General features: G+C 43.1%; 1 protein-coding gene across 1 annotated transcript in view; it reads right to left on the bottom strand.

The window, feature by feature from the left end:
- The window catches only part of LOC310996396 (NACHT, LRR and PYD domains-containing protein 3-like), a gene marked incomplete at its 5' end in the record, with an annotated part of 56,952 nt that overhangs the window by 10,061 nt on the left and 19,282 nt on the right, over positions 1-27,609 (bottom strand). The window contains 5 exons of the mRNA XM_083985771.1: positions 10,270-10,443; positions 10,535-10,708; positions 10,822-12,625; positions 14,478-14,691; positions 14,852-14,930. Of these exons, the coding sequence (XP_083841897.1) occupies positions 10,270-10,443; positions 10,535-10,708; positions 10,822-12,625; positions 14,478-14,691; positions 14,852-14,930 (2,445 nt within the window). The remainder of the gene's footprint in view (positions 1-10,269; positions 10,444-10,534; positions 10,709-10,821; positions 12,626-14,477; positions 14,692-14,851; positions 14,931-27,609) is intronic.

Raw genomic sequence — 27,609 nt, 5'->3', positions numbered from 1 at the left:
CGGCGCAGGGGGGGGAGAAAAAAAGTATATTTCTATTACTGTGTGGAGATCTCCAACAACAGAGTCGGGGAGAAAGCAAGTGGGACAGATCTGCCCAGTCCCTGAGCAGCGCGTTTCACAGACAATTAAGCCACAAAGCAGAATGTAAACAACGTCACACGGTTCAGCACCCTGGACAGCTGCGGGGGGGAGGAGGGGGTGTCGGAGTAGCGGTGTTTCGAAGTGGGGGTATTTCGGAACAGTGGGGTGTCGACGTCCCCGTCTTGTGTGCAGACGCAACTGACAAATATTTATAGACGGACAAGCAAACTTAATCATCATTTATTTTATTTTGAAAATTGACCGGATTCTCTCGCCTTTTCTGTGCCCGACTTCCTGTCTGGTACGATCTGGTTCTATCCAGCTTGACGGCGCTCGTATTTTTTTCATTCAGCCACTCAGCTGTTGTTTCAAGCCGCTACTGTCACATGATCAGCGACTAGTCGACGTCCAGCTCAAAACGTCATTGTGGAGCAGTAAAGTCGACTAGTCGACTAGTCTGTGCAAACCCTAGTGTGAACACAACTTGTGTTTGTCTGAAGAAAACTCCACAGGAAGCTGAAGAATGAGGCTGTGAGCAGGTTTCCACAGGAGCCACAGCAGCAGTGAGTGGATGAAGGAGCTCTAATAGAAACCATCTGATCACAGTGACAGGACGGATCAGGATCTCATGATCAATGACTCTGTTCTTCTCTGCTCTTCACACAGATCAGCTGCAACACACTGACTCACTGAGATCAGTCACATCATGTGGAATAAAGCAGCCGTCCTCAGGACCAGTCCTGAGCTCCATCAAACCTGTCCACACATTTTGACTGGACTTGAAGTCAGAGTCCAGAGGAAGCAGAGAAACTGTAGAGCAGAGAGAAGCAGGCTCAGCTCAGAGCACATGGACTCAGACAGGAAGTGAAGCTCCAGCTGCTGGAGACTTTCATTAAGGAGCCACTTTGTGGCTTCATCTGATCTGGAGTCAGCACACACACAGTCTGAAAACAGCTGTTTGATCACACACACATTCAGCCACAAACACTGATTATTACACTGTTCACTACACTCACTTTCTTCTGATTGACAGCTCCAGGCCTCTGGACAGTGAGGACATCTGGATGTCACACTGTGATTGACTGTCTCCTCAACACAACAACACATCTCATCAGGACAAGACCAGGATCTCAGAGAGACTGAGCTGATTATTGATCATCAATATCTGACCAGACAGAGACCTGATGGTGCCGCCTGGTTTCTGTCTCTTATTTCCTCCTTGGTTGGAGACGCTGGGAGACGAATGTCTCTGAGCAGTGGATATGCTTTGATTCTTGTTGCTGTGTTGTTATTAGTGTGTCCACACTCAACAGGTGTCTACAGTCTCTGGGACTGTTCAGGTCAAACCAGGGGCGGGCTGGGGTTGAAATTCAGCCCGGGAGTTTGGCTTGGAGAGGCCTTTTATCCGATCGCACGGACGGACGCAAAGTGGAACCGTAATTTTAACACAAATACTTTATTTGCAGTATAATCTAAACACAACACACACAGATTACTATAGTGTTGAAGTATGCTCACACTTGCCATGCAACTCAAACACTATGTTCCTCCTCACTCCTATGACTGGCATTATCTTGTTCCTCTGCATCAACTCCATGACTGACACCGGCCTTGTCAGCTAATAATAACAAACAAACAGCAACAATAATAAACTTCATAGCACTTTTGCAAATAATTCAGTGTTAGAACACAAATACAATATAAAAATCAACAACATGATGTGGTAAAAATGGCTATATATTAATGTAGAAACAGAACAGGAAAACAGGATGTAGGCCTACAGCCTATAATACTATCTTTTTAACTTTGAACACAGACTGTCTCCTGAATTGTTTTCTTTTTTAAAGAAATTTGTTCGTTTTTCCTGATCAGCCAGTAGCTATGGATTTTATTTTTAATTGATAAAGCAGATTAATGAGTTATGCACGTACTGTACGGTGTAACATTGTTGATAGGCTACCTTTAATATTCTGTGTGCCCTGAACACATCCAAAAACACAAACACACTTGAGGACACGTCTGGGACGATAGGACCATGTAGGCAGTGCTCGTTAACCTGCTGTGGCCGCTGCTCGGTCCCGTGTCGTCACTGGCCTGGCTGTCCGTAGCCACGCTGACCTTAACCCCTCCACCATGGAAAAGCAGTCAGTTTAACGCATTTAAAGCAGAAGTGAGTGATATATTTGTGTTAATCTAAGTCTTAAATAGTTGTATCTTCCGACAGCAATCACTTCTATAGAGTGTTTGGTCTGAAACACGGGTCTGTCAGTCACTCTGCTCTGCTCTGAGTCGAGGAGAAAACATTTATCGTATCCTACAGTTTTTATCCAATGAGGAGAGAGAACGGCATGCAGGGCTGTGTGTGCAGCCAAGGGACGCCGTGAATGTGGTGACGTAGGGACGAGGACTGTTATGGTGCGTTCAAGGAAACTCGTTTTTTTCCGACCTGTGAAGTCGTACCAGTTCGATCTGGTACATAGACTGTACAAAAAGACGTACTGGTACGATTTCACGGGTCGGAAGTTACGAGTGGCCGTTATAGTGACTTTCACCGGTAAAACAGGTCGGAAAAACACGAGTGGGTTGCCTGGAACGCTACAAAGTCGTAAGTTGTGACTTGAAGCTGTAATTTATGATTTCAAAAGCCTGCCTGGAACGCAGCATTAGCGAAAACGACCGGATCACTCACTTCTGCTTTAAGTTGCGTCCTGCACTAACCTTTTTCTCTTGTTTTTCAATTTCGCACAGCTCCTTTTCCGGCTTCTATTTGGCATGTTTCCAAATTCATCCCGCTCCTCTTTCATTCTTTTTTTTTTTTTGACAGACTGAGCAGCTCAGCCAATCACATTTCAATAGAAACAAGGATCAGCTCAAATTGGTAGGGGCCGCTCGTATCCCCCCTTAATATGCAAAATATTAGATTGACCCAGTCTTACGTTCCACTCTAGGCTCGTTCGAGATGAGCCAGGCGTGCGCAGAATCGATCGCCGGTGACCAGCGCACAATGCATGCCGGTTAGATTTGTGTCCGACTTGATCCCGACTTGCTCTGACGTCATGCACGCGCCTGCAACGATAACCTCACGAGATCAAGGCGGCCGCAGCTTTTAGAGCCAGGCGCCGCAGTTGCTCTCCACCGACTGCAACCGCCTGCACCCTCAGGGCATGATGGGAAACGCGCCGGATCATGAGCTGATTGGCTCTTAGTTAGGACTGCAAACACTACGTGTTGTTGTATAATGCTAGATTATATGAATCTCATGTTGTAGGCCTATAATGCTTAAAAAATATTCACACTGAATCAAACTTATATCCTGAGAAATATATTGGTTATTTATTGGACAACTGCAGTACAGCATAAGAAATATAAACTTTGGTGACTTCCTGTTTGTATTGACGGCGGCTGGAAACTGTCCGACTTGACTGCAGCTTTCTGTCACCACCCCCTGCTGCTGCCGCCTGCTCTCGCTGGCCGTCCAGGCGAGGCGCAGTTCATCTCGAACGAGCCTTCTGTGTTACCTGCGGCTGCGAGGGCAGGCTGCTGCGATCAACCGTGGCTGCGTTTATGGGTAAAAAATAAATTTAAAAAAACGTTCCGACCACCGGCCGTGGAACAGACCGGCCGTTCGGGAATCCTCCCGAATCTCCCTATGGCCACCCCGCCCCTGGGTCAAACACTCTGTTGGTTCAGGAGCAGTTCAACCAGCTGCAGCTGAAATGTTTCCTGATACACTCTGAAATAAAGTCTGATCCAAACATCTGGAGAGACTCAGAGCACAGCTGCCAACAGCTGCTTTCATCACTGACATCTCTTCTCCTGAATATGACACAGTGAGTCATGATGAGACACTGAAGTCATCATGAGGAGAAACTCCTGATCCCAGTAGTTCATCACTGTGACTGATGAAAGCTGCACAGCTCATGTTTGAAACACTCTGAGATTTTGGCTTCAGTATAAACTGTGTTGGGACGAGTCAGACTGAGACAGAGGACGTCAGTGGCAGGGGTGGAAAGTAACGAGTTACATTTACTCTCGTTACTGTAATTAAGTAGCTTTTTGTGTACTTGTACTTTTTTAAGTAATTTTTAAAATCAGTACTTTTACTTTTACTTGAGTACATATTTTTTGAAGAAATGTACTTAGTTACTAACTAACTTACTAAGTTACATTTGAAATAGCTTCCGTTACAAAGTAAAAAATATATGAACTTGCACTGTGTCTGTGTGGGTTGTCAAAAGTAGCTACGCCGCTGCCGCCTCACTCTCTCTCTCTCTCTCTCTCTCTCTCTCTCCCTTCAGACGCACACAGCAGCAGCAGCAGGTAGCTAGGCACACGTACCTCTCCCCCCCTCACCGCTACGTGAGTTAGTGCATAACAGGGCTGGTCGCTATGTTGTCGTCTTAATATTAGCCATTAGCCACAGCTAGCGGCTAATGGCGTCCATCTATTCGGCTACGTTTACAGTGACCAAACGTCCTCTTTTGACCAGACATGTCCACTTTTCACGTCCTGTCCGTGGCGTCCGTTTTTTTTTTTTTAATGAACTCATGAACATGTCCGGCTGTGTTCGGTAACGGGACCGCTGACCCTGCCAGATTAAATGACTAGACAGTAGACACACCGGGGCTGAAGGCCGGACCGGTCCTACTCCTACCGGCCCGTTGAGTTAAATGTAGGAGCCCAGTCAGATCCATGGCCATGCTCAGAGGAACAGACAATGTGTGTGTGTGTGTGTGTGTGAGAGAGAGAGAACCCCGAGAGCAGACAGGAAAGACAGTAAAGAAGCAGGTGTGTGTGAGTGAAAGAGGGAGAGAGAGAGAGATTTTTCTTTTCTTTTTTTTATCCCTGTGGTATTGAAAATGGTATTGCTTGTCTGGAGTGCACGGACTGGGATGTAGTCACTGACGGAACTGATAACATCGATGACGCAGCGTTTGCCATCTCGGGATACATCCAATTCTGCGAGGACATGATTATCCCCAAAAAGACAATTAAAATATTTTTGAATAATAAGCCATGGGTGTCTCCAGAGCTAAAACAACTTCTCAATCAGAAAAAATGCCTGTTTAAGTCAGGGGGAAGCAAGGAAAAGAAGAAGGAGGTACAGAGGCAGATTAAAGCCATGATCAGACAGGGTAAAGCAGCATACAAAGACAGAGTGGAGAGTTTTTTAAAAATCTGATAGCAGAAGAGCATGGATGGGCTTACAAACAATCACAGGGTACAAACCTAAGAAGCAGGTTCTGCAGAGGGGTTGAGGATGCACTACTGACTCTGGTTAATAACATCTTTGAGCACCTTGAAGGTGCAAATAACTTGGCTAAAGTGGTGTATGTAGATTTTAGTAGTGCTTTCAATACAATTCAATCACATTTGTTAGTGAACAAATTAATGGATCTCAGTGTAAACTCTAAAATTATTTTGTGGATCTATGATTTTCTGACCAATCGTAGTCAGCGAGTGAGGTTTAATTCAGCTCTCTCATCACCAAAGATCATCAACACCGGTGCTCCTCAAGGGTGTGTTTTGTCCCCTGTTTCAAAGGAGGTTAAATCGAAAGCAACTGGACTTAGTTATTTGTCTAGGAAGACGTTTCACCTCTCATCCAAGAGGCTTGTCCACTGAGTTAATGTGTTCGGTAAAACACATTAACTCAGTGGACAAAAACATCAAGTTCACCAGAGAGGATGTCAAGGACAATAGTCTGCCTTTCTTAGATTGTGACGTCCATATGAAAAAGGACAGGAGCCTCCACATTGGGGTATACAGAAAACCCACACATACAGACCAATATCTACTTTTCGACTCTCACCACCCTCTGGAACATAAGCTTGGTGTTATCAGAACTTTGCAACACAGAGCTGATAACGTGCCCACCAGCTCACAGGCCCAAGGGGCAGAACACAAGCACCTGAGAGGCGCCCTCACAACTTGTGGTTACCCTAACTGGACCTTTGTGAAAACTGCAGCTGCTTCCAGAAAGAAAACCAGCAAAGTGGTTGAGAAAGAAAGACAAAACAAGAGAAAAAACATAGTCATTCCATATGTGTCTGGAGTATCAGAAAAACTCAGGAGGATCTTTAACAAACACCGTATCCCTGTGTATTTCAAACCCAGCAACACACTCAGACAGAGACTGGTACATCCCAAGGACAGAACACCACACACCCACAAAAGCAATCTGGTGTATGCAGTCCAATGCAACGAGGAATGCAAAGACCTCTACATTGGAGAAACAAAACAACCACTGCATAAACGCATGGCCCAACATAGGAGAGCAAACTCCTCAGGACTGGACTCTGCTGTCCATTTACATCTCAAGGAGAAAGCCCACTCCTTTGAGGACAGCAATGTCCAAATCCTAGACAGAGAGGACAGATGGTTTGAAAGAGGAGTTAAAGAAGCCATTTTTGTAAAAGTAGAAAAACCATCCCTCAACAGGGGAGGTGGCCTCAGACACCACCTATCTCCAATTTACAATGCTGCCCTTTCATCCCTTCCCAGGAGACTCAACCATCTAGCCTCAAAGAACAACCACTGTCACAAGTGGCAAGTGACTCCAACGACTGTCGTTAGAACACAATAGGGCACTAACGAAGTCGAAACCAACTTCCCACCAACGACTGTCACTCCAACGACTGTCGTTGGCACTTGGAGCACAAAAGGGAACCAGTGACATCATCACCCTTGTGAACGCCCACACAAGAGGTTAAATAGTGAGTCTCCACACCAGATAGTTGGACCAGTCCCAGCCTGGTCAGCTGCTACATGAACTGATGAAGCCTCTTGGATGAGAGGTGAAACGTCTTCCTAGACAAATAACTAAGTCCAGTTGCTTTCGATTTAACCTCCTTTGAAATACTATGACCTGGACAAATGAGAATATGCACCGGCTTTGTCCCCTGTGTTATTTGTTTTATACACAAATAATTGTCAAGCAGCCTCTTCTGAGCATACGTTTTTTAAATATGCAGACGACACAGCCTTAGTCGGATTTTTAAAATCTGGAAGAGCATCTGTGGAGGGTTTTGATAGGGAGATAGAGGGTTTTATGCAGTGGTGCTCAGACCACTTCTTGGAGGTCAATGCCAAAAAAACTAAAGAGATGGTAATTGACTTTAGTAAAAGAAATATAAGTGTCCCCCCTTCTAACATAGATGGTGAGCAAATCCAGAGGGTCTCTACCTATAAATATCTAGGAGTTGAAATAGATGACCAACTTAAATTCAGCGATCTAGCAACAAGTAAGTCCAGGAAGCTACAGCAGAGGCTGTTCTTCCTTAGAAGGTTGAACTATTTCAGGATAGACCGACGTATCCTCCAAATGTTCTATAAAACTGTCCTGCAGAGCGTTCTTACCTTTGGCCTCCTCTGTACTTTTGGTAACATGCGTGTTCGGGATCAAGCTAAATTGCAGCGTATGACAGCCAGCAGGATCATTGGGATCGATCAGGCATCTGCAACCCAACTGTACAGGGAGCTGATCTTAAAAAAGGCTGAACAGATCATGAATGATCACACGCACCCTCTCCATCTTGGGGCGCTTTCACACCTAATAGTCCGGACCAAGGTCCGGACTTAATTTTTTTTTTTGTTACATTGTTTCCATATAGTCCAGTAAAGTTCGCTTTCACACTGCTATTATGCCAGCGGACTAAAGGATCTACCGACGTCATGTCGTCATTACCCGCAAGGGCTGCGCCTGCTTATAATAGTCAGTGATTGGCTTGTGGATGAGCGCGCGTCTGACATTAGCGTATAGAAAGTGCTCTGAAAAAAATTTAATAAAAATCTGTATAAATATATATATTGCTGGAAAGCACGCTGTGGTTTGTAATCGCGGTGCAAAAGAGTGAGTTTGGAGCTGATGAAAGGAGAGAAAAAAGAGGGTCGTGCCACAGCGAAAATGCTCTCATTGATGAGAGCAGCAGCGATCAGCTGTTTTGTGTAGTGGAGGACACACGTGTGCACACGCGCAATCCTCCTGTCAGATGCGGCTGCATCTCTCACTTGTGTGTGTGTGTGTGTGTGTGTGTGTGTGTGTGTGTGTGTGTGTGTGTGAGAAATAAAAACTCTGACTTGCTGGGGCAGACAAGTGTGCAGACGTTGTTTGGTGTCACCCGCTGATAAATATCCGTCTTTTTCAGACTTTTTTCGGCGGAAAAAATATATATATTCGGGTCAATGTATAAAAAAATAGGCCATATAAAAAAAATGCATGTATCATTTGGGGATTTATATTAAACACTCTACTGTTTAATTCCGTGTAAACGTTTACAAGTGTAGCCTACACTGACACACCCCTCCTTCTGACCAAATCTGTAATAATAATATGATCTCCTCTCCCCAAGTGTTGCCGCGGCTCCTCTTTCCTTTTTTTCTGTTTATTTACTTTTTTCGGCACGAGCGAATCTGACGTGACTTCCTGTATTTGGTCTGATAGTTCGAACCTTCCAAAAAAATGCTTTCACACTACGCAGCAGCGGACCTTGGTCCAGGATAGTCCGGACCGAGACCACCTCCTGAGGCTGGACCAAAGACTCGGTCTTTAGTCCGGACCGTGGTCCGGGGGAGCTTTCACACCTGTCAATTTGATCCGAACTATCTGGAAAGTCCGAAAGTCCGGACCAAAGGAGGTAGGTGTGAAAGCCCCCTAAGGTTTCAAAGGAGTGGTAGGCCAGGGGGCAGAATCCTCCAGCAAAAAATTAGGACTGTGAGATACAGCAATTCCTTCGTGCCAACAGCAATTAGAATGCTCAATAGCAGATAATGTGAACTGACCTGTATGCCTGTATGCACCTCTGTTGTTTTTCTGTCTTTGTTTTTTTAAATGTTTGTATGTTTGTATTTATTTTAACTACTTCTTTTTATCTATCTGACATTGGCCGTGCAATGACCATATGAATTTCCTCTTTGAGGATAATAAAGTTAAACTTGAATTTGAACTTGAACTTGGTATTGAGTATCGAATATTTTTCTTAATAACGATATTGAGTTGAAAGTTTTAGTATCATGATCATGATCGTGACAACCTTGGGCCAGTAGTGGCTCTGGACAACTGCAGTGAAAAAAAAAAAGGAACTAAGTAACTTTTACTCTGAGTAAATTTTAAATGAGCTACTTTTTACTTTTACTTGAGTAGATTTTGACACCAGTACTTTTACTTTTACTTGAGTAAAATTTCATCAAGGTAAAAGTACTTTTACTAGTAGATTTATTTGGTACTCTTTCCACCCCTGGTCAGTGGAGTGGGCGGAGCTTCACTGTGGCCTACACCACCTCTGGATATGGTCTGAGTGATGGGATCTGATGTCATCAATGCATGGATAGGGATGGGAATTGATAAGATTTTTACGATTCCAATTCCATTTTCGATTCTGCTTAACGATTCGGTTCTTTATCAATACTCATTTGGAAAATAAAGGACAACAAACTTTGTTCACGTTTGTACCAGGGCTGCCCCCAAATAGTCGACCAAGCATTATCGACCAAAAAGTCATTAGTCGACCTAAATTTCAACATTTGGAAGCATGGCTTGTCAAAATTAAGTCAAAATCAATATGACTGAACCATTTTTTCTCTACACGGCAGGTCCCTGCAGCTGCGATATCGCTGTTTTGAGCAACTTGCCAACTTTTCAGATGTTGTTACAGACGTGTTTGGTTTGGAGACTCAGACGTGAAAGCATGAGGCGATCACTGCTGTTTTCAACGAGCAGCGGGTGTTACTGTGAGCCCCGTCCCAAAGCACTCACTGGCAGTCAGTCGGAGCTACAGTCAGAGACCCGCACTGCTCCACGCCGCTGACCACCCACCACCAGCCTCAGCTCAGTCACTCACCTCATCTACCGTGTTTATAGTGATAAACAGGCACACTGCTTGTAATTAAATCCGACCGCCGTGTTGGACTCACCAGCATTAATTCACAGAGCGACCGCGGCAAGAAAAAAAAAAAGGACTGGAATTGATAAGGGAACCGTTTGCAAAATTGGCAAACGATTCCAAGGAATTGAAACACTGGGAACCGATTCTCAACAAGAACCGGTTTTCGATTCCCATCCCTATGCATGAATCACCTGAGACAGATGTTAATACCAGGTGTGACCAGGTGTGAACGGGGCCATAGAAAATGTTCCAGCTCGTCCTCCTCTATCAGACAGTGTGTGTGGCTGCAGCAGCCTCTCCATACCTGAGAGTCTCCAGTCTCCAGCCTGGATCCTCCCGTCCAGCAGACAGCAGCTTCACTCCTGAGGCTCCTGGATGGTTGTAGCTCAGGTCCAGCTCTCTCAGATGGGAGGGGTTGGAGCTCAGAGCTGAGGCCAGAGAAGCACAGCCTTCCTCTGTGACCAGACATCCTGACAGACTGAACACACACAACAACACACAGGAACCCTCTGTCAACACCTGCTGCTGTGTTCAAGTGGCATCAGATAAACAGCTGGATGGATCCTCACCTGAGAGTCTCCAGTCTACAGTGTGGACTCTCCAGTCCACCAGACAGCAGCTTCACTCCTGAGTCCTGCAGGTTGTTGCTATTCAGGTCCAGGTGTGTCAGACTAGAGGACTGGGAGCTGAGGACTGAGGACAGAGCTTCACAGCTTCTCTCTGAGAGGTTACAGCCGCTCAGTCTGAAGAGATGATCATGAGGAATTAAAGAAGAAAGGAATTTATTATCTGTCCTGTTGAAAGACAGAAGGGTTTTTATATAATGATGAATAAATCCAACTATCTCTACACTTACAGAACTTTGTTGGAGGCTTTGACCACTGGCAGCAGCCTCAGAAGAGCCTCCTCTGAAGCAGAGTATTTCTTCAGGTCAAACTCGTCCAGATCTTCTTCTGATGACAGTAAGATGAAGACTAGAGCCGACCATTGAGCAGGAGACAGTTCATCTGTGGAGAGACGTCCTGATCTCAGGGACTGTTGGATCTGCTCCACTAGAGAACGATCATTCAGTTCATTCAGACAGTGGAACAGGTTGATGCTTTTCTCTGCAGAGGGAGTCTCTTCAATCTTCTTCTTGATGTACTGGACTGTTTCCTGATTGGACCGTGAGTCACTTCCTGTCTGTGTCATCAGACCTCGTAGGAGATTCTGATTGGTCTCCAGTGAAAGACCCAGGAGGAAGCGGAGGAACAAGTCCAGGTGTCCATTTGGACTCTGTAAGGCCTCGTCCACAGCACTCTGGTAGAAGTTTGTCTCTGCAGATTTGACTCCTGTTGTTTCAGTCTTCTTGGAGGTTGTTTGTTGTTGTAACATCAGGTTGAGTCCAGAGTTGATGAAGGTCAGATGGACATGAAGAGCAGCCAGAAACTCCTGAACACTCAGATGGACGAAGCAGAACACCTTGTCCTGGTACAGGCCTCTCTCCTCTTTAAAGATCTGTGTGAACACTCCTGAGTACACTGAGGCTGCTCTGATATCGATGCCACACTCTGTCAGGTCTGATTTATAGAAGATCAGGTTTCCTTTCTGCAGCTGCTCAAAAGCCAGTTTTCCCAGAGACTCAATCATCTTCCTGCTATCTGGACTCCAGTGTGGATCTGTCTCAGCTCCTCCATCATACTTGACCTTCTTCAGTTTTAGATAAACCACCAGGAAGTGGATGTACATCTCAGTCAGGGTCTTGGGCAGCTCTCCTCCCTCTCTGGTCTTCAACACCTCCTCCAGAACTGTAGCAGTAATCCAGCAGAAGACTGGGATGTGGCACATGATGTGGAGGCTTCGTGAGGTCTTGATGTGGGAGATGATCTCTCTGGCCTGCTGCTCATCTGTGAACCTCTTCCTGAAGTACTCCTCCTTCTGTGGGTCAGTGAACCCTCTGACCTCTGTCACCATGTCAACACAGTAAGGAGGGATCTGATTGGCTGCTGCAGGTCGTGTGGTTATCCAGAGGCGAGCAGAGGGAAGCAGGTTCCCCCTGATGAGGTTGGTCAGCAGCACGTTGACTGAGGTGGACTCTGTCACATCAGTCAGGATCTCAGTGTTGTGGAAGTCCAGAGGAAGTCGACACTCGTCCAGACCGTCAAAGATGAAGACGACCTGGAACTGATCAAACCTGCAGATTCCTGCTTCTTTGGTTTCAGAGAAGAAGTGATGAACAAGTTCCACCAAGCTGAACTTTTTCTCTTTCAGCACATTCAGCTCTCTGAAGGTGAAGGGAAATGTGAAGTGTATGTCCTGGTTGTCTTCGTCTTCAGCCCAGTCCAGAGTGAACTTCTGTGTTAAGACTGTTTTCCCAATGCCAGCCACTCCCTTTGTCATCACTGTTCTGATTGGTCGGTCTCTTCCAGGTGAGGTTTTAAAGATGTCTTCTTGTCTGATGGTTGTTTCTGGTCTGTGTGTTTTCCTGGACGCTGTTTCAATCTGTCTGACCTCATGTTCATCATTGACCCCTCCAGCCCCTCCCTCTGTGATGTAGAGCTCTGTGTAGATCTGCTTCAGAAGGGTTGGGTTTCCTGCTTTAGCGATGCCCTCAAACACACACTGGAACTTCTCCTTCAGGACAGATTTGAGTTGACGTCCACAAACTGCACGAGGAGTTCCTGAATAAACAAAAACATAGTAAAATTCATAAAGAAAACATTTTAACATTTTAATTCCTCTGAATAACGACTATATGAACATGTTTCCCTCCATGTGTTGATGTCAGTGAACATCTCATTTGTCCATCATGTTGAATCTTTAAGGCCCCCACACACCGCCCCGACGCGCCCCGATGCCGACGGCCTCTTGTTCGACGAGTCTGTCGCCTCTCGCCGGCCACAGTCGGGAGAAAGGAAACAGTGAAACACACCGGACTTTATATGCTTAGTTGTGACACTAGCTGTGTGTGTTTTGAACGTTGTTTCAAGCTATGTGGGTTTGATTGAACATCTTTGATGCTTAAATATATATTGCCGCTTAATATATTGCTTTACTTCTCTTTTTATTTGATGTGCCATTTTTACTGTAGGACAGGCTAGGACACCGTTTGTTTACTGTGGTCACTTCCGTCCCTCCCACACACCGCGCTGATTCGCTTAGGGCACCGCCAATCAGAATCGCCATAGCTAGCACACAGCCAATCAGAGTCCCCAAAGAGTCTACAACCCCAACGCCCGACAAACCCCGACTGAGCATGTTGAATCGGCCCTGACGAGACCCGACGAACCCCGACAGCTTCCAACGCAGATGGACACACCAAACAGACACAGACCCGGCGCCTTCCGACTCTCCCTGACAAGACCTGACGCCCGACTGTCGGGCCGGGGTGACCGATGTTTGGTTCGGACTTTCCCTAGGTGAGGATCGAACCAGTGGCCTCCCGCACCGCAGGTGAGGGTGCTAACCGTTTCGCCAAGAGGTTGACAACCGCTTGGCAAATTGGTTAGCACGTGTTTTATGGGTGAGTGAGTTTACTTCAAGGGGGGAGTTGTGGGTTTTGCAAGTGAAGACCACTTCCACGTTAAAAAAACTGTAGTACCCCCGGCGGCCTCTGGGGGCTGGGACCAGAAGGGAGCAACTCTCCAATTGAGCCCCATGTTAAAATAGCTGACTTTACAGCTTAAAAAAACATATTTACAGCTTGGTACATTTTATTTTTTTGGTCTCTACCGATAGTTTCCACCTCCGTGAACACTGTGGGGGGGGGGGGGGGGGGGGATTTTTTTGTACCACAACCGATTTAGGATTGTTTACGCTACAAATTTGTGCATAAATTACGTTGAGTGACAGGTTCACAGAGAGTTTACCGGCCGTTAATTGGTTGCTCCGAGTTCAGTGGGCGGGTTCTCAGCCGGCTTACCACCGCACCTCTCCAAATATGGCAAGTAGACTCCACCTAAAATCCAAGATGGCGCAGTTCAAATACCCGTAGTAGCGGCACAAAACAGACTCACCCAAACCAATGAGTGATGTCACGGTGCTACGTCCATTCTTTTTACAGTCTATGGTTTACTTCCAGTACCGCTAACCGCTACAACCTGTCACTTCTCCTTACTGGTACCTTGTGACTGTGGCACACCTGCGGACCTCCGTTACAGTGTCTTCCACCAAATGTGATGAACGTGATGTAATCGCGCGTCAAATGAAATCGCGTTGCGCTACATGCTCCAGTTTTTTGACGCTTGTCCAATATGCAAAAAAAACGCGGCATCGCGTCGCGTGACAAGCCCGCCCAAACAACAACATTTCTCCCACCATTTCATTCTCTCGTCGACCATGGCCGAGATAACCACCGTTGCGGGACAGGGACAAGAACAGCGGTGTGGGTCTCTGGCCGCAGCGGAGACAGCTCCGTACTACTGTGTGACTACAGTTTTGCATTGACTTAACATGTAATCTCGACGCGTAACAACGCATCATTGCGTTTGGTGGGAACACGCCATTACACTGGCTTTAGAGAAATCCTCTTACTGCTCTGCAGACGCTCAGCCAGCTCTTCCTGCTTCATCCTCCTCAGGAAGTTCACTGTGATCTTCACTAATGCCTCTCTGATGCTTCTCCTCTGCTCTTCATCCTCCTCATCCTCCCTCTGACTCCATGAGCATTCTGGGTAATCTGGACTCAGAGCCTTGTGGATCTTCTTCAGCTCGTTCTTGACAAAAGTGACCATGTTCTCCTCCAGCAGCTGGAACAGAAACTCTATGAGTGACAGCATCAAACTAAAACCATGGAGCCAAACATCAGATCCATGTTGGACAGACTGACAATCCACTGGTGTCAAAGTGCAGCATGGAGATGATGGTGAACACAACAGATGTAACAGCAGCTGTTGGACATGTCCTCACCATAAATATGGAGTCCAGCTGTGTTTGATGCTGCTGGGCAGACTGACCACTGGGAACCTCTGAGCTCTCCTGGTCCACTCTGTGGAGGAATCAGTGTCAAGTAGGGGTGTAACGATACACAAAAATCACGGTTTGGTTCGTACCTCGGTTTTGAGGTCTCGGTTCGGTTCATTTTCGGTACAGTAAGAGAACCAAATGCATGTTTTGCATTTGGTTCTCTTACTGCTCTTATTTGCTTGTTGTTTATTAGGAATTTTTCTAAACCAAATTTACATGTTTTAGTCAAATGTAATTATTTTACTCACCTACTAATGTTATGTTATAGGTCTGTCCCTGATACAAATAAACTTATTAAGCTAAACTAAACCATTATACAAAATATGAAAAAAATATATAATACTGTTGTAAAGTGCTTCCTAATAAGTTCAACAAAATATTCTCAAATTAACAAAACATATAAAATAAGCCTTACAATGAATAAAATATTCACAAATAAACAAAATATGATTAAAAAAAAAAACTTTTTTTTTTTTACATGCAAGTGACGGACTGATCACAGGGCAATGTGGGCAAATGCCACAACGGCTGCCAGACGACGCAACCGTTCGGCCGCAAATAAATAAATGAATGAATAACGCGGATCATCACGACGGCACAGTGCTGTCAACACAGCAGCGACGTGCGCCTGCTATTGGCGCATCTGCAGCAGATCCACAGGTGCTGGAGCTCGTGCGCAACACAGACACAGAGAGAGAAGAGAGAGCGAGACGGACGGACAGAGGGACAGGCAGACAGACAGAGAGGAGATAGGAGCCACAGCCCCCACCTCCACTCCTACAAGCAGGAGGGTCTTCAAGCCTCTGTTTTCTCGCTAGCGGTAGCATTAGCCACGACGTAAACGGGCTGCACGTGTAGCGGACTGTAAACACACACAACTTCTGTACAGAAACGCATTCGTTCTCAGCGCTGTACTGAACCGAACGCCCCGTACCGAATCGGTTCAATACAAATACATGTACCGTTACACCCCTAGTGTCAAGTCAACATCAGGACAGAGAGATAATACAAGATGGACTTTATATGTCCCCTGAGGACGTTCACAACAGACAGAGACACTTTGCTTTCAGACCTGGTCCAACAACACGTCGTACAAACTGGTTCTTTTCTACAATAACCTGAGTCTGACTGTCAGTTACAGCTTACATCTGATCAGCTGATCCACATCCTCCTTTAAAGGTAATGATCACTTCCTTTGAGTCGTTGCTCTTTAAAGACAGACAGCTGGGTTCAGGAGAGTCTGGTCTCTGCTGCTGGATCCTGAAACAACAACACATAGATTCATCCACATTAACGTGAGACTTTCTTAAAACCAAATAGAAACTCCTGGTTGTCCCTTTAATAAACACAACAACTGACTTTTAGAGAGAAAAGTCTTTCTGACTGTTTTAAACTCTGACCTTTCACATAAAGCTCGCCTCTTGTTAAACTGACGACGACCAATGGACTCATCACTGGATCCAGGTCCAGGTCCAGGTCCAGGTCCAGGTCCAGGTCCAGGTCCAGGTCCAGGTCCAGGTCCAGGTCCAGGTCCAGGCCCAGGTCCAGCAGACTGTGTCTTGTGCTGCTGCTTTGGCCTTGAACACAACACACACAGAGCTTTGAGTGTGAATAATGATGGAGCAGTGATCTGAGTCATGGACAGTTAGAGATGCTCATCTGACCTTTGACCTGTGGTCTGGCTCTTGGTTTTAGAGGGAGGGGCTCCCTCCTCTCTGTCCTCACACTGATCCATGCTGCTGAGCTCACATCCACATCAGCTCACACACACTTTGTAGCTTCACCTGCAGAGGAAACACACATCATTCATCTGCACAGCAGCTCACATGTCCATCATGTCTCCAGCTGCTCCTCCACTGATTGGCTCTTCTCCTCTGCTTCATATCAGTGTCAGTTGAATGCAGTCACACAGCAGTGAGGAAGAGGAAGCTGCCATCAGCTGCTGTACTTCTACTATCAGTCCACTAGATGGCGTCATGAAGCTGCAGCCCAGCAACATGATCCATGGACCACTGTTTCCATCCACTGACACACACAAGGACTGAGATCCACTGAGTTGATGTGACACAGTCTCTGTGTGGACAGTGTCCCTGTAGAAAACCACTGGACCAAACAAGCTACAGCTGATTATTACACACACAACAACTGGGCCAAGACTTATTTCACCTCACAGCTCCACTATCACAACATTCACTCATTTCACTCACACTGGAAATTCACAGAGAGAAAAACACTCTCCAGCTGCCACTGACACTTATTGTCTCTGTCCATCCATTCATCGTCTGCTCCATCAAATGTCACAAAATACAGACAAATGATGCGTTCAAGTTCCTCTCAGTCTGAGGCCACGTCTTCAAATGTCTTGTGTTGTCATAGCAACAATCAAAGACACAAAAATATTCAGTTTACAGTCAAATCAAACAGAGAAAACAAGGAAATCTTCAGTTTTTGAGGCTGAAAACTGAACATTTCTGCTTGTAAAATGTTGATTGAACAACTGTTGCAGCTCTAAAAGATTCTCCACAACAATATTGATGATTTGTGTCCAATAACCATCTTTAATCATGTGTTTCTGAGCTCATCAGGTGTTTTTAATCCACAACCTGCAGCTGCAAAGTGACCAGTAGCTTCACCTGTCAGGTACATGAGCTGCAGTACAAGCAGGAAGTAGCACAACAAGGAACACACAACACACAACATGGAGGACACGGTTCTACCCACAACATCCACACAACACGGAGGACACGGTTCTACCCACAACATCTACACAACATGGAGGACACGGTTCTACCCACAACATCCACACAACATGGAGGACACGGTTCTACCCACAACATCCACACAACACGGAGGACACGGTTCTACCCACAACATCCACACAACATGGAGGACACGGTTCTACCCACAACATCCACACAACATGGAGGACACGGTTCTGTTGGTCCAGACTTTACAGTTACAGCTGTGACTCAGCTACAGTAACATTATAATAACACAACAACAACACAACCACAAGTTGAAGGGCAGAGAACTCAGGTAACGACAGGTGTTAACGAGGAAAACATTCAGACTGTTCACCTTACCTTCACACGGGGAAACAAACTGCCACACAACCGCTGGGTCAAAGGTCAACTGTAGCACTCTGAACTGTGACTCACCTGTTGGTGGTGGTGTTATCTTATCTGGATTAATCACCTGCTGCTGCTCTGCACTTTGCTCCAAGAAATAAACTCCAAAGTGAACAAAGAACATTTATCACACACACAACATTCACATGAAGGTGAACTGAACCATCGACTATGACAATGACCTTTAGAGTTGTTGCAGTGTGCTGACCTCACCTGGAGTATCTGACACACACACACACACACACACACACACACACACACACACACACACACACACACACACACACACACACACACACACACACACACACACACACACACACACACACACACACACAGTGGTCTAATATAATCTTACCGTGACAGTCTTGTGTTTGTGTGTGTCTGTTGTGTAACTGTGATAATCAACAGTTGACAGTGACAAACAGCTGGCGGCCATTTTGAGCGTTTGTGAGCTGCTACAGAGCGACGTCCAGTGGTGGACAGTAACAGAGTACATTTACTTGAGTACTGTACTTATAGCTACATATCCAGAGGATTTGTACTTTACTTGAGTAATAGATTACTTTGGTACTTATTACTCTACTTGAATACATTTCCAAGACAAATATTAGTACTTTTACTGGAGTTAATTAGTAGTACGGCTGAAAAGTACTGGTTACTTTCAGGTCTTTGTCTAAAATCCTATTGGACACAAGCTGTGTTTGTCAGAGAAGGAAACCCTAACCCCTAAAAGCAGCACATCAGTGCAGCTGAGCAGCAAAGAGTTCATTCTCACTAACAAGAGTTAAAAGCTCCTTACATTCATTTACAAACTATTAGAGTCATTCATTGATGTGGACAATAAGACATTTACTCTGACTCTCACTTTGACTTAAAGTACATTTAAAAGCATGTACTTTTGTACTCTTACTGCAGTAACATGTGGACTGAGATACTTTTACTTGTAACGGAGTATTGACCAGTAGTATTTGTAGTCTTACTCAAGTACTGGGGTCGCGTACTCTGTCTATGACAGAGCTTTGTGTGGTGTAGTTCAACAGGTTCAGCTTAGATTTTCTTAAACTGAGACATACTTGTACAACTTTTCAATTCCTTGCTTTGTGAATGCCATCGTTTTACACCTGCAACAGAATTTGTTTTAAAGGGACAACGAGGAGTTTCTAATCGGTTATAAAAAAGTCTCACGTTAATGTGGATGAATCTACGTTACCACTTGTTAATGGGCCCATTTTCGATAAATATATCGTTCTGTCTCTATGGTTATTTTGTTATTATTAGTGGTGGCGGAAATGCTGGTCGAGCCGACCAGCGTTTCTTTACTTTCGGTTTCATGGCGAGTCATGAGAATAACGCAGCTGAATCGCCGTTTATGGTCGGAACTACGGTGGTATGTGAACCTCTTTGAACCTCTGACTTTAATTATTGATGAATGAAAACATGAGTCTGTCTTGCACCGGTCAAAAGAATTTTACGGTGCGGAGGCTCATAAATGTAGTGTGAAAACACTTCGCTTTTCCAAAACTCCTCATTGTCCCTTTAAGCTTAACCTTGCAAATGTATGTTTGAAATCAAGCTTCAGTCTGTTGCTTCATATCAGTGTCAGTTGAATGCAGTCACACAGCAGTGAGGAAGAGGAAGCTGCCATCAGCTGCTGTACTTCTACTATCAGTCCAGTAGATGGCGTCATGAAGCTGCAGCCCAGCAACATGATCCATGGACCACTGTTTCCATCCACTGACACACACAAGGACTGAGATCCACTGAGTTGATGTGACACAGTCTCTGTGTGGACAGCGTCCCTGTAGAAAACCACTGGATCAAACAAGCTACAGCTGATTATTACACACACAACAACTGGGCCAAGACTTATTTCACCTCACAGCTCCACTATCACAACATTCACTCATTTCACTCACACTGGAAATTCACAGAGAGAAAAACACTCTCCAGCTGCCACTGACACTTATTGTCTCTGTCCATCCATTCATCGTCTGCTCCATCAAATGTCACAAAATACAGACAAATGATGCGTTCAAGTTCCTCTCAGTCTGAGGCCACGTCTTCAAATGTCTCGTTTTGTCACAGCAACAATCAAAGAGACAAAAATATTCAGTTTACAGTCAAATCGAACAGAGAAAACAAGGAAATCTTCAGTTTTTGAGGCTGAAAACTGAACATTTCTGCTTGAAAATGTTGATTGAACAACTGTTGCAGCTCTAAAAGATTCTCCACAACAATATTGATGATTTGTGTCTAATAACCATCTTTAATCATGTGTTTCTGAGCTCATCAGGTGTTTTTAATCTACAACCTGCAGCTGCAAAGTGACCAGTAGCTTCACCTGTCAGCTACATGAGCTGCAGTACAAGCAGGAAGTAGCACAACAAGGAACACACAACACACAACATGGAGGACACGGTTCTACCCACAACATCCACACAACATGGAGGACACGGTTCTACCCACAACATCCACACAACATGGAGGACACGGTTCTGTCGGTCCAGACTTTACAGTTACAGCTCTGACTCAGCTACAGTAACATTATAATAACACAACAACAACACAACCACAAGTTGAAGGGCAGAGAACTCAGGTAACGACAGGTGTTAAGGAGGAAAACATTCAGGGCTAGAGCGGATTTTAAAGTTCTTCTTTTAAAGGGATAGTTCAACATTTTGGCAAATTGGCCCATTGCCATAATTGCTATAGTCATAGCAGTAGGTTCGTTACCTTTAATTGTAGGTGTAAGCTATTTTTAGTACAGCGGAGCGCAGCAGCAGGCTGCTCAGAGCTACGCTATGGAGGCTAAGGGAATTTCTTGGTTTCCCTCATCAAACTCATCAAATACAAAATCCCAAAACTCCACAGCGCTTTTGTAGACAAGTTGTGAGCTGCACAACCACCACGCTATGAGATAATGACGGAACGATACGAAACGGAGCCGTTTTCGAGGTAAATTCATACAAAACCGCTGATGCACGTTGCGTTCAGGGACAGTTTTTCAGCAAGCAGTCTCCGTATTTACCCTGTATTTACCTCGAAAACGGCTCCGTTTCGTATCGTTCCGTCATTATCTCATAGCGTGGTGGTTGTGCAGGTCACAACTTGTCTACAAAAGCGCTGTGGAGTTTTGGGATGTTGAATTTGATGAGTTTGATGAGGGAAACCAAGAAATTCCATTAGCCTCCATAGCGTAGCTCTGAGCAGCCAGCTGCTGCGCTCCGCCGTACTGAAACTAGCTTACACCTACAATTAAAGGTAATGAACCTACTGCTATGACTATAGCGATTATGGCAATGGGCCAATTTGCCAAAATGTTGAACTATCCCTTTAACTTATAAAGCCTTGAATGGTCTTGCACCTCTGTACCTGTCTCAACTGCTCACTCCCTACACTCCGTCACGTCCTCTTCGTTCCCTTGGTTCAAACCTCCTGGTCATTCCATCCATCAATAAAAAAACAGCTGGTGGCAGGGCCTTCTACAGCGCTCCTTTTTTATGGAACGGCCTCCCACAAGATATTAGAAACGCCACATCCAATCGCAATTTTTTAATCCCGTCTTAAAACGTACCTTTTTACCCAATACTTTGATTAACTAACTTATTTTAGCATTTTTCTCTGGTTTTACAATTGTTTTATTGACTGTCATTATTGTAAACAAACTTTTAACTATTTTATCCTTTTCCTCTGGTGTTTTTTCGAATGGTTTTTTATTTATCTGTTATTATTGTACTTGTTTTTATTGTAAAGTGTATTGAGACCATGTCCCATGGTGATTTTGCACTTTAAATAATAAATTGATTGATTGATATCTATCTATCTATCTATCTATCTATCTATCTATCTATCTATCTATCTATCTATCTATCTATCTATCTATCTATCTATCTATACCCCTCCCTATTTTTTAACCCCTCTGTCTTCTTTCTTTCTTTCTTTCTTTCTTTCTTTCTTTCTTTCTTTCTTTCTTTCTTTCTTTCTTTCTTTCTATACCCCTCCCTATTTTTTAACCCCTCTGTCTCCTTTCTTTCTTTCTTTCTTTCTTTCTTTCTTTCTTTCTTTCTTTCTTTCTTTCTTCTACTCCTTCATTTGTATTTTACGTAACTTTTTCTATCCTTCTCTCTCTATCCATCCATCCATCCATCCATCCATCCATCCATCCATCCATCCATCCATCCATCCATCTACCTCTTTCTATCTATCATCCCCCTCTCTCTTTTTCTTCTTTCTTTCTTTCTTTCTTTCTTTCTTTCTTTCTTTCTTTCTTTCTTTCTTTCTTTCTTTCTTTCTTTCACTCCATTTCTGTCTTTTTACTTCTTTGTTTGTTTGATTGTTTCTTTCTACTCCTTTTCTCTTCCTTTGTTTTTACTCCATTTCTTTCATTTTTTCTTTCACTCCATTTATGTCTTTTTACTTCTTTGTTTGTTTGATTCTTTTTTTCTTTCCTTTTCTTTTTTCTCTCTTGTTTTAATCTTTCTTTCTTTCTTTCAACAATTTCTTCAGCTCATTCAGCATTGCTTTCAGCATTCACACCATTTCCATTCTTGGAAATGTTTTTTCTAGTTATTAGTGTGAATGCTGAAGGCATTCACACTATTGTTATTCAAATCTTTATTAGTGTGAATGCTGAAGGCATTCACACTATTGTTATTCACTCAATCTTTATTCTCTTTTTTTATTTAGTGTGAATGCTGAAGGCATTCACACTATTGTTATTCACTCAAATCTTTATTCTTTTTCTTATTATTAGTGTGAATGCTGAAGGCATTCACACTATTGTTATTCACTCAATTTTTATTCTCTTTTTTTATTTTTAGTGTGACTGCTGAGCAGTCACACTATTGTTCTTCTGTTTGGCCATTTTCTTCCGCCTTTTTACGGTCTTCTTCTAGTCCTTCATACTTTGTGCTATTTCAACAATTCATATATCAAAACGTGCAGCTTTTTCTGGACTTTATTGGCATTACTTTTCTCTTTTTAACTCTTTATACTTTTTAAAATATTTAACTTTTTCTGATTTTTTTCCGCTTTATAATGGGTGTGTATTGCGTCTAACGAGCAGAGCCAGAGTGGTGTCAGAGTGGATAGAGGCAAAAAAACATTCTAGAGTTGTTCTTCTCTTCACCACAACTCCACTGTAGTGTAGGGGGTAGGGTGGCTGCTTCCCAACCCCAAGGTCACTGGTTCGAATCCAAGGGAAGAACTCTTGTTATGTTTAGTTGAATTCTGCTCTCCTCCACCGCCTTCAATTGGTTACAGGTGTTTGTTATCTCCTTGATTACTCATACCAGTTTGCAGCACATCATCACATTACGATGAATGACAACAGTCTTGAAAGCAGTGTGCTCTCTGTAGCCGAGTGGCAGAGTAAAGGTTTAGTGATCATATGGTCATGGGTTCGATTCCTGCCTCAGACATTTCACATCATTGCTTAACTTTTGATTCCAATTATTCAGCTGTCATTGGACAGTCTTTGATTCCTCATAGTATAAAGCTCATTGTAACTCAGGTTCTCTGTGGCCATATGGTTAGGTGTTGTGCTATTTCAACAATTCATATATCAAAACGTGCAGCTTTTTTTGAACTTTATCGGCATTACTTTTCTCTTTTTTTTAACTATTTATACTTTTTAAAATATTTAACTTTTTCTGCAAATTAAACTCTAGACAAATTATTTTCTCCAGTTTTGTAGCCACACTTGTCTTCTGGCTAAAATTCTGGTCAAAAATGCAAAGAGACTTAGATAATAATTTTCATTCTAAGTCATTCAAGCTTGACTCTCAAGCTTTCTTGATGTTGACAGTGTGCAGATCATTAACAGACAACAGTCTCTGTAACTGTGTGTGCACTGTGGCCTAGAGGCAGAGTGGAAGTCTAATGACCATGAGGTTGTGGGTTCGATTCTGACCTTGGTCAAACATTTGTATGGTGATCACTGCTTGCACTATTTGCTAATTCTGCAACAGCGTTCAGTTGCTATCAGCAGTCACACCATTTCCATTCTTGGAAATGCTTTTTCTAGTTATTTTTATTCTTACTACTTTCCGCCTTTCTACGGACTTAAACTAGTCCTTCATACTTTGTGCGATTTCAACAATTCATATATCAAAATGTGCAGCTTTTTTTGAACTTTATTGGCATTACTTTTCTCTTTTTAACTATTTATACTTTTTAAAATATTTAACTTTTTCTGCAAATTTTTTCCCATAGGAATGCATTGAAAACGTCTTCAAACTTTTAAAATCTTCTTACTACTTTGAACCTCTAAAACTTCAGCATACTTTCTCCCACAGACTCCATTTGTCTTTTAAATTGTAGACAAACTTTTAATCTATTCACATATTACTCAGCTTATTAATATCTTCAACAGTTTCTGATATGTGGCCGTTTTAAAATCATTAAAATTTTCGACAAAATCCAACTTTATAATGGTTGTGTATTGCGCTTAACGAGCAGGGCTTAGAGTGAGTGACATCATCGTTAGAGTGAGAGGGATTGAAAAAACATTCAGGATTTTTTCTGGATAAATTGCCAGCACGGCCACAGATTAAACTCTAGACACATGATTTCCTCACCGGTTTGTACCACACTTGTCGTCTCTCATTTGATGTGATCAAAACAGCAGACAGACTTACAGAATTGTCTCTATGAGCCTAATTGTGCAGCTAGACCCGCTCCAGTAGCTCATCCACTTCAATATAAAAGTAGGAGCTGATTTTTTTAGAAAAGCAGAAATGCCCCCCTTTTCTACCTTGCGACCCTGAGAAAAGTTTTTGCCCTACAAACATTTAATGCACATCAATGTGCTCAGGAAGGTCTCCTTGCCCCAGTAGTCATGGCCACATTCTGATAATAGGTACGGTTCTCTTTTACTGGGCTGTTTTGGAAAGCTGCACAGACCTCAAATCTCTCTGCTCTGTGTAGCTCAGTGGCAGCTGTTGGGGCCAGCTCGTTATCAACGTCTATAAATAGAACAGTGCAGGTGCAGCCTGGCCGCTCGTTAAGATGTTTTTAAACACAGCCCCACACAGACACATGATAAACCAGACTGACAGAGGATGTCCACGCACAAACACAGGCATCACACTCACACAGACAGACACACACAGACACTCACACACAGTCACACATGCACGCATACACAAACAGACACAACACACAAACACAACACTGTTCCACACAGTAAAATGTAAGCATGGTAGTCACCATGGTAACTTCTGAGGGCAGGCTGCCACGCAGGTGTAATCAATCAGATCATTAGGGAGAGAGGAGTTCTGTGGCGCTTATCAACAGTTTTACTTTCTGCACATGTACACACAGACAGAGAGACCGTCAGACTCACACACCCAGACACACACACACTCACACATAGGTTTTCAGCTCAAATTCATACTTTTGATGTAAACATCTCCAACAATTTATTTTTTTCTCATGAATTTCAGTTCAGACATTTAACCTTTCCACCTCTATGAATAGTAGTGTAATTACAGGTGGAGCCTAGGATATAGGACGCAGCTTTTAACATGTGTCAAATCTATCTATCTATCTATCTATCTATGAAAACAAATAAATTTTATCACATAACACTGGTTTTAGCATCACTACATTGGCTGCCCATTCAGGCTAGAGCGGATTTTAAAGTTCTTCTTTTAACTTATAAAGCCTTGAATGGTCTTGCACCTCTGTACCTGTCTCAACTGCTCACTCCCTACACTCCGTCACGTCCTCTTCGTTCCCTTGGTTCAAACTCCTGGTCATTCCATCCATCAATAAAAAAACAGCTGGTGGCAGGGCCTTCTCCTACCGCGCTCCTTTTTTATGGAACGGCCTCCCACAAGATATTAGAAACGCCACATCCAATCGCAATTTTTAAATCCCGTCTTAAAACGTACCTTTTTACCCAATACTTTGATTAACTAACTTATTTTAGCATTTTTCTCTGGTTTTACAATTGTTTTATTGACTGTCATTATTGTAAACAAACTTTTAACTATTTTATCCTTTTCCTCTGGTGTTTTTTCGAATGTTTTTTTATTTATCTGTTGTTATTATTGTACTTGTTTTTATTGTAAAGTGTATTGAGACCATGTACCATGGTGATTTTGCACTTTAAATAATAAATTGCTATCTATCTATCTATCTATCTATCTATCTATCTATCTATCTATCTATCTATCTATCTATCTATCTATCTATCTATCTCCCTCCCTATTTTTTAACCCCTCTGTCTCCTTTCTTTCTTTCTTTCTTTCTTTCTTTCTTTCTTTCTTTCTTTCTTTCTTTCTTTCTTTCTTTCTTCTACTCCTTCATTTGTATTTTACGTAACTTTTTCTATCCTTCCCTCTCCATCCATCCATCCATCCATCCATCCATCCATCTACCTCTTTCTATCTATCATCCCCCTCTCTCTTTTTCTTTCTTTCTTTCTTTCTTTCTTTCTTTCTTTCTTTCTTTCTTTCTTTCTTTCTTTCTTTCTTTCTTTCTTTCTTTCTTTCTTTCACTCACTCAATTTCTGTCTTTTTACTTCTTTGTTTGTTTGATTGTTTCTTTCTTTCTACTCCTTTTCTCTTCCTTTGTTTTTCTTTCTTTCTTTCTTTCTTTCACTCCATTTCTGTCTTTTTACTTCTTTGTTTGTTTGATTCTTTCTTTCTTTCTTTCTTTCTTTCTTTCTTTCTTTCTTTCTTTCTTTCTTTCTTTCTTTCTTTCTTTCTTTCTGTCCTTTTCTTTTTTCTCTCTTGTTTCAATCTTTCTTTCTTTCTTTCTTTCTTTCAACAATTTCTTCAGCTCATTCAGCATTGCTTTCAGCATTCACACCATTTCCATTCTTGGAAATGTTTTTTCTAGTTCTGAGTTCTTCTTCCCTTTTTTGGACTTAAACTAGTCCTTCATACTTTGTGCTATTTCAACAATTCATATATCAAAACGTGCAGCTTTTTTTGGACTTTATCGGCATTACTTTTCTTTTTTAAACTATTTATACTTTTTAAATTATTTAACTTTTTCTGCAATTTTTTTCCCCATAGGAATGCATTGAAAACGTCTTCAAACTTTTAAAATCTTCTTACTACTTTGAACCTCTAAAACTTCAGCATACTTTCTCCCACAGACTCCATTTGTCTTTTAAATTGTAGACAAACTTTTAATCTATTCACATATTACTCAGCTTATTAATATCTTCAACAGTTTCTGATATGTGGCCGTTTTAAAATCATTAAAATTTTCGACAAAATCCAACTTTATAATGGTTGTGTATTGCGCTTAACGAGCAGGGCTTAGAGTGAGTGACATCATCGTTAGAGTGAGAGGGATCGAAAAAACATTCAGGATTTTTTCTGGATAAATTGCCAGCACGGCCACAAATTAAACTCTAGACACATGATTTCCTCACCGGTTTGTACCACACTTGTCGTCTCTCATTTGATGTGCTCAAAACAGCAGACAGACTTACAGAATTGTCTCTATGAGCCTAATTGTGCAGCTAGACCCGCTCCAGTGGCTCATCCACTTCAATATAAAAGTAGGAGCTGATTTTTTTAGAAAAGCAGAAATGCCCCCCTTTTCTACCTT

Source organism: Trachurus trachurus (genome assembly GCF_905171665.1).
Source record: "Trachurus trachurus genome assembly, chromosome: 13".
Classification (NCBI taxonomy): Eukaryota; Metazoa; Chordata; class Actinopteri; order Carangiformes; family Carangidae; genus Trachurus; species Trachurus trachurus.
This window is presented reverse-complemented; position numbering and strand designations above follow the sequence as displayed.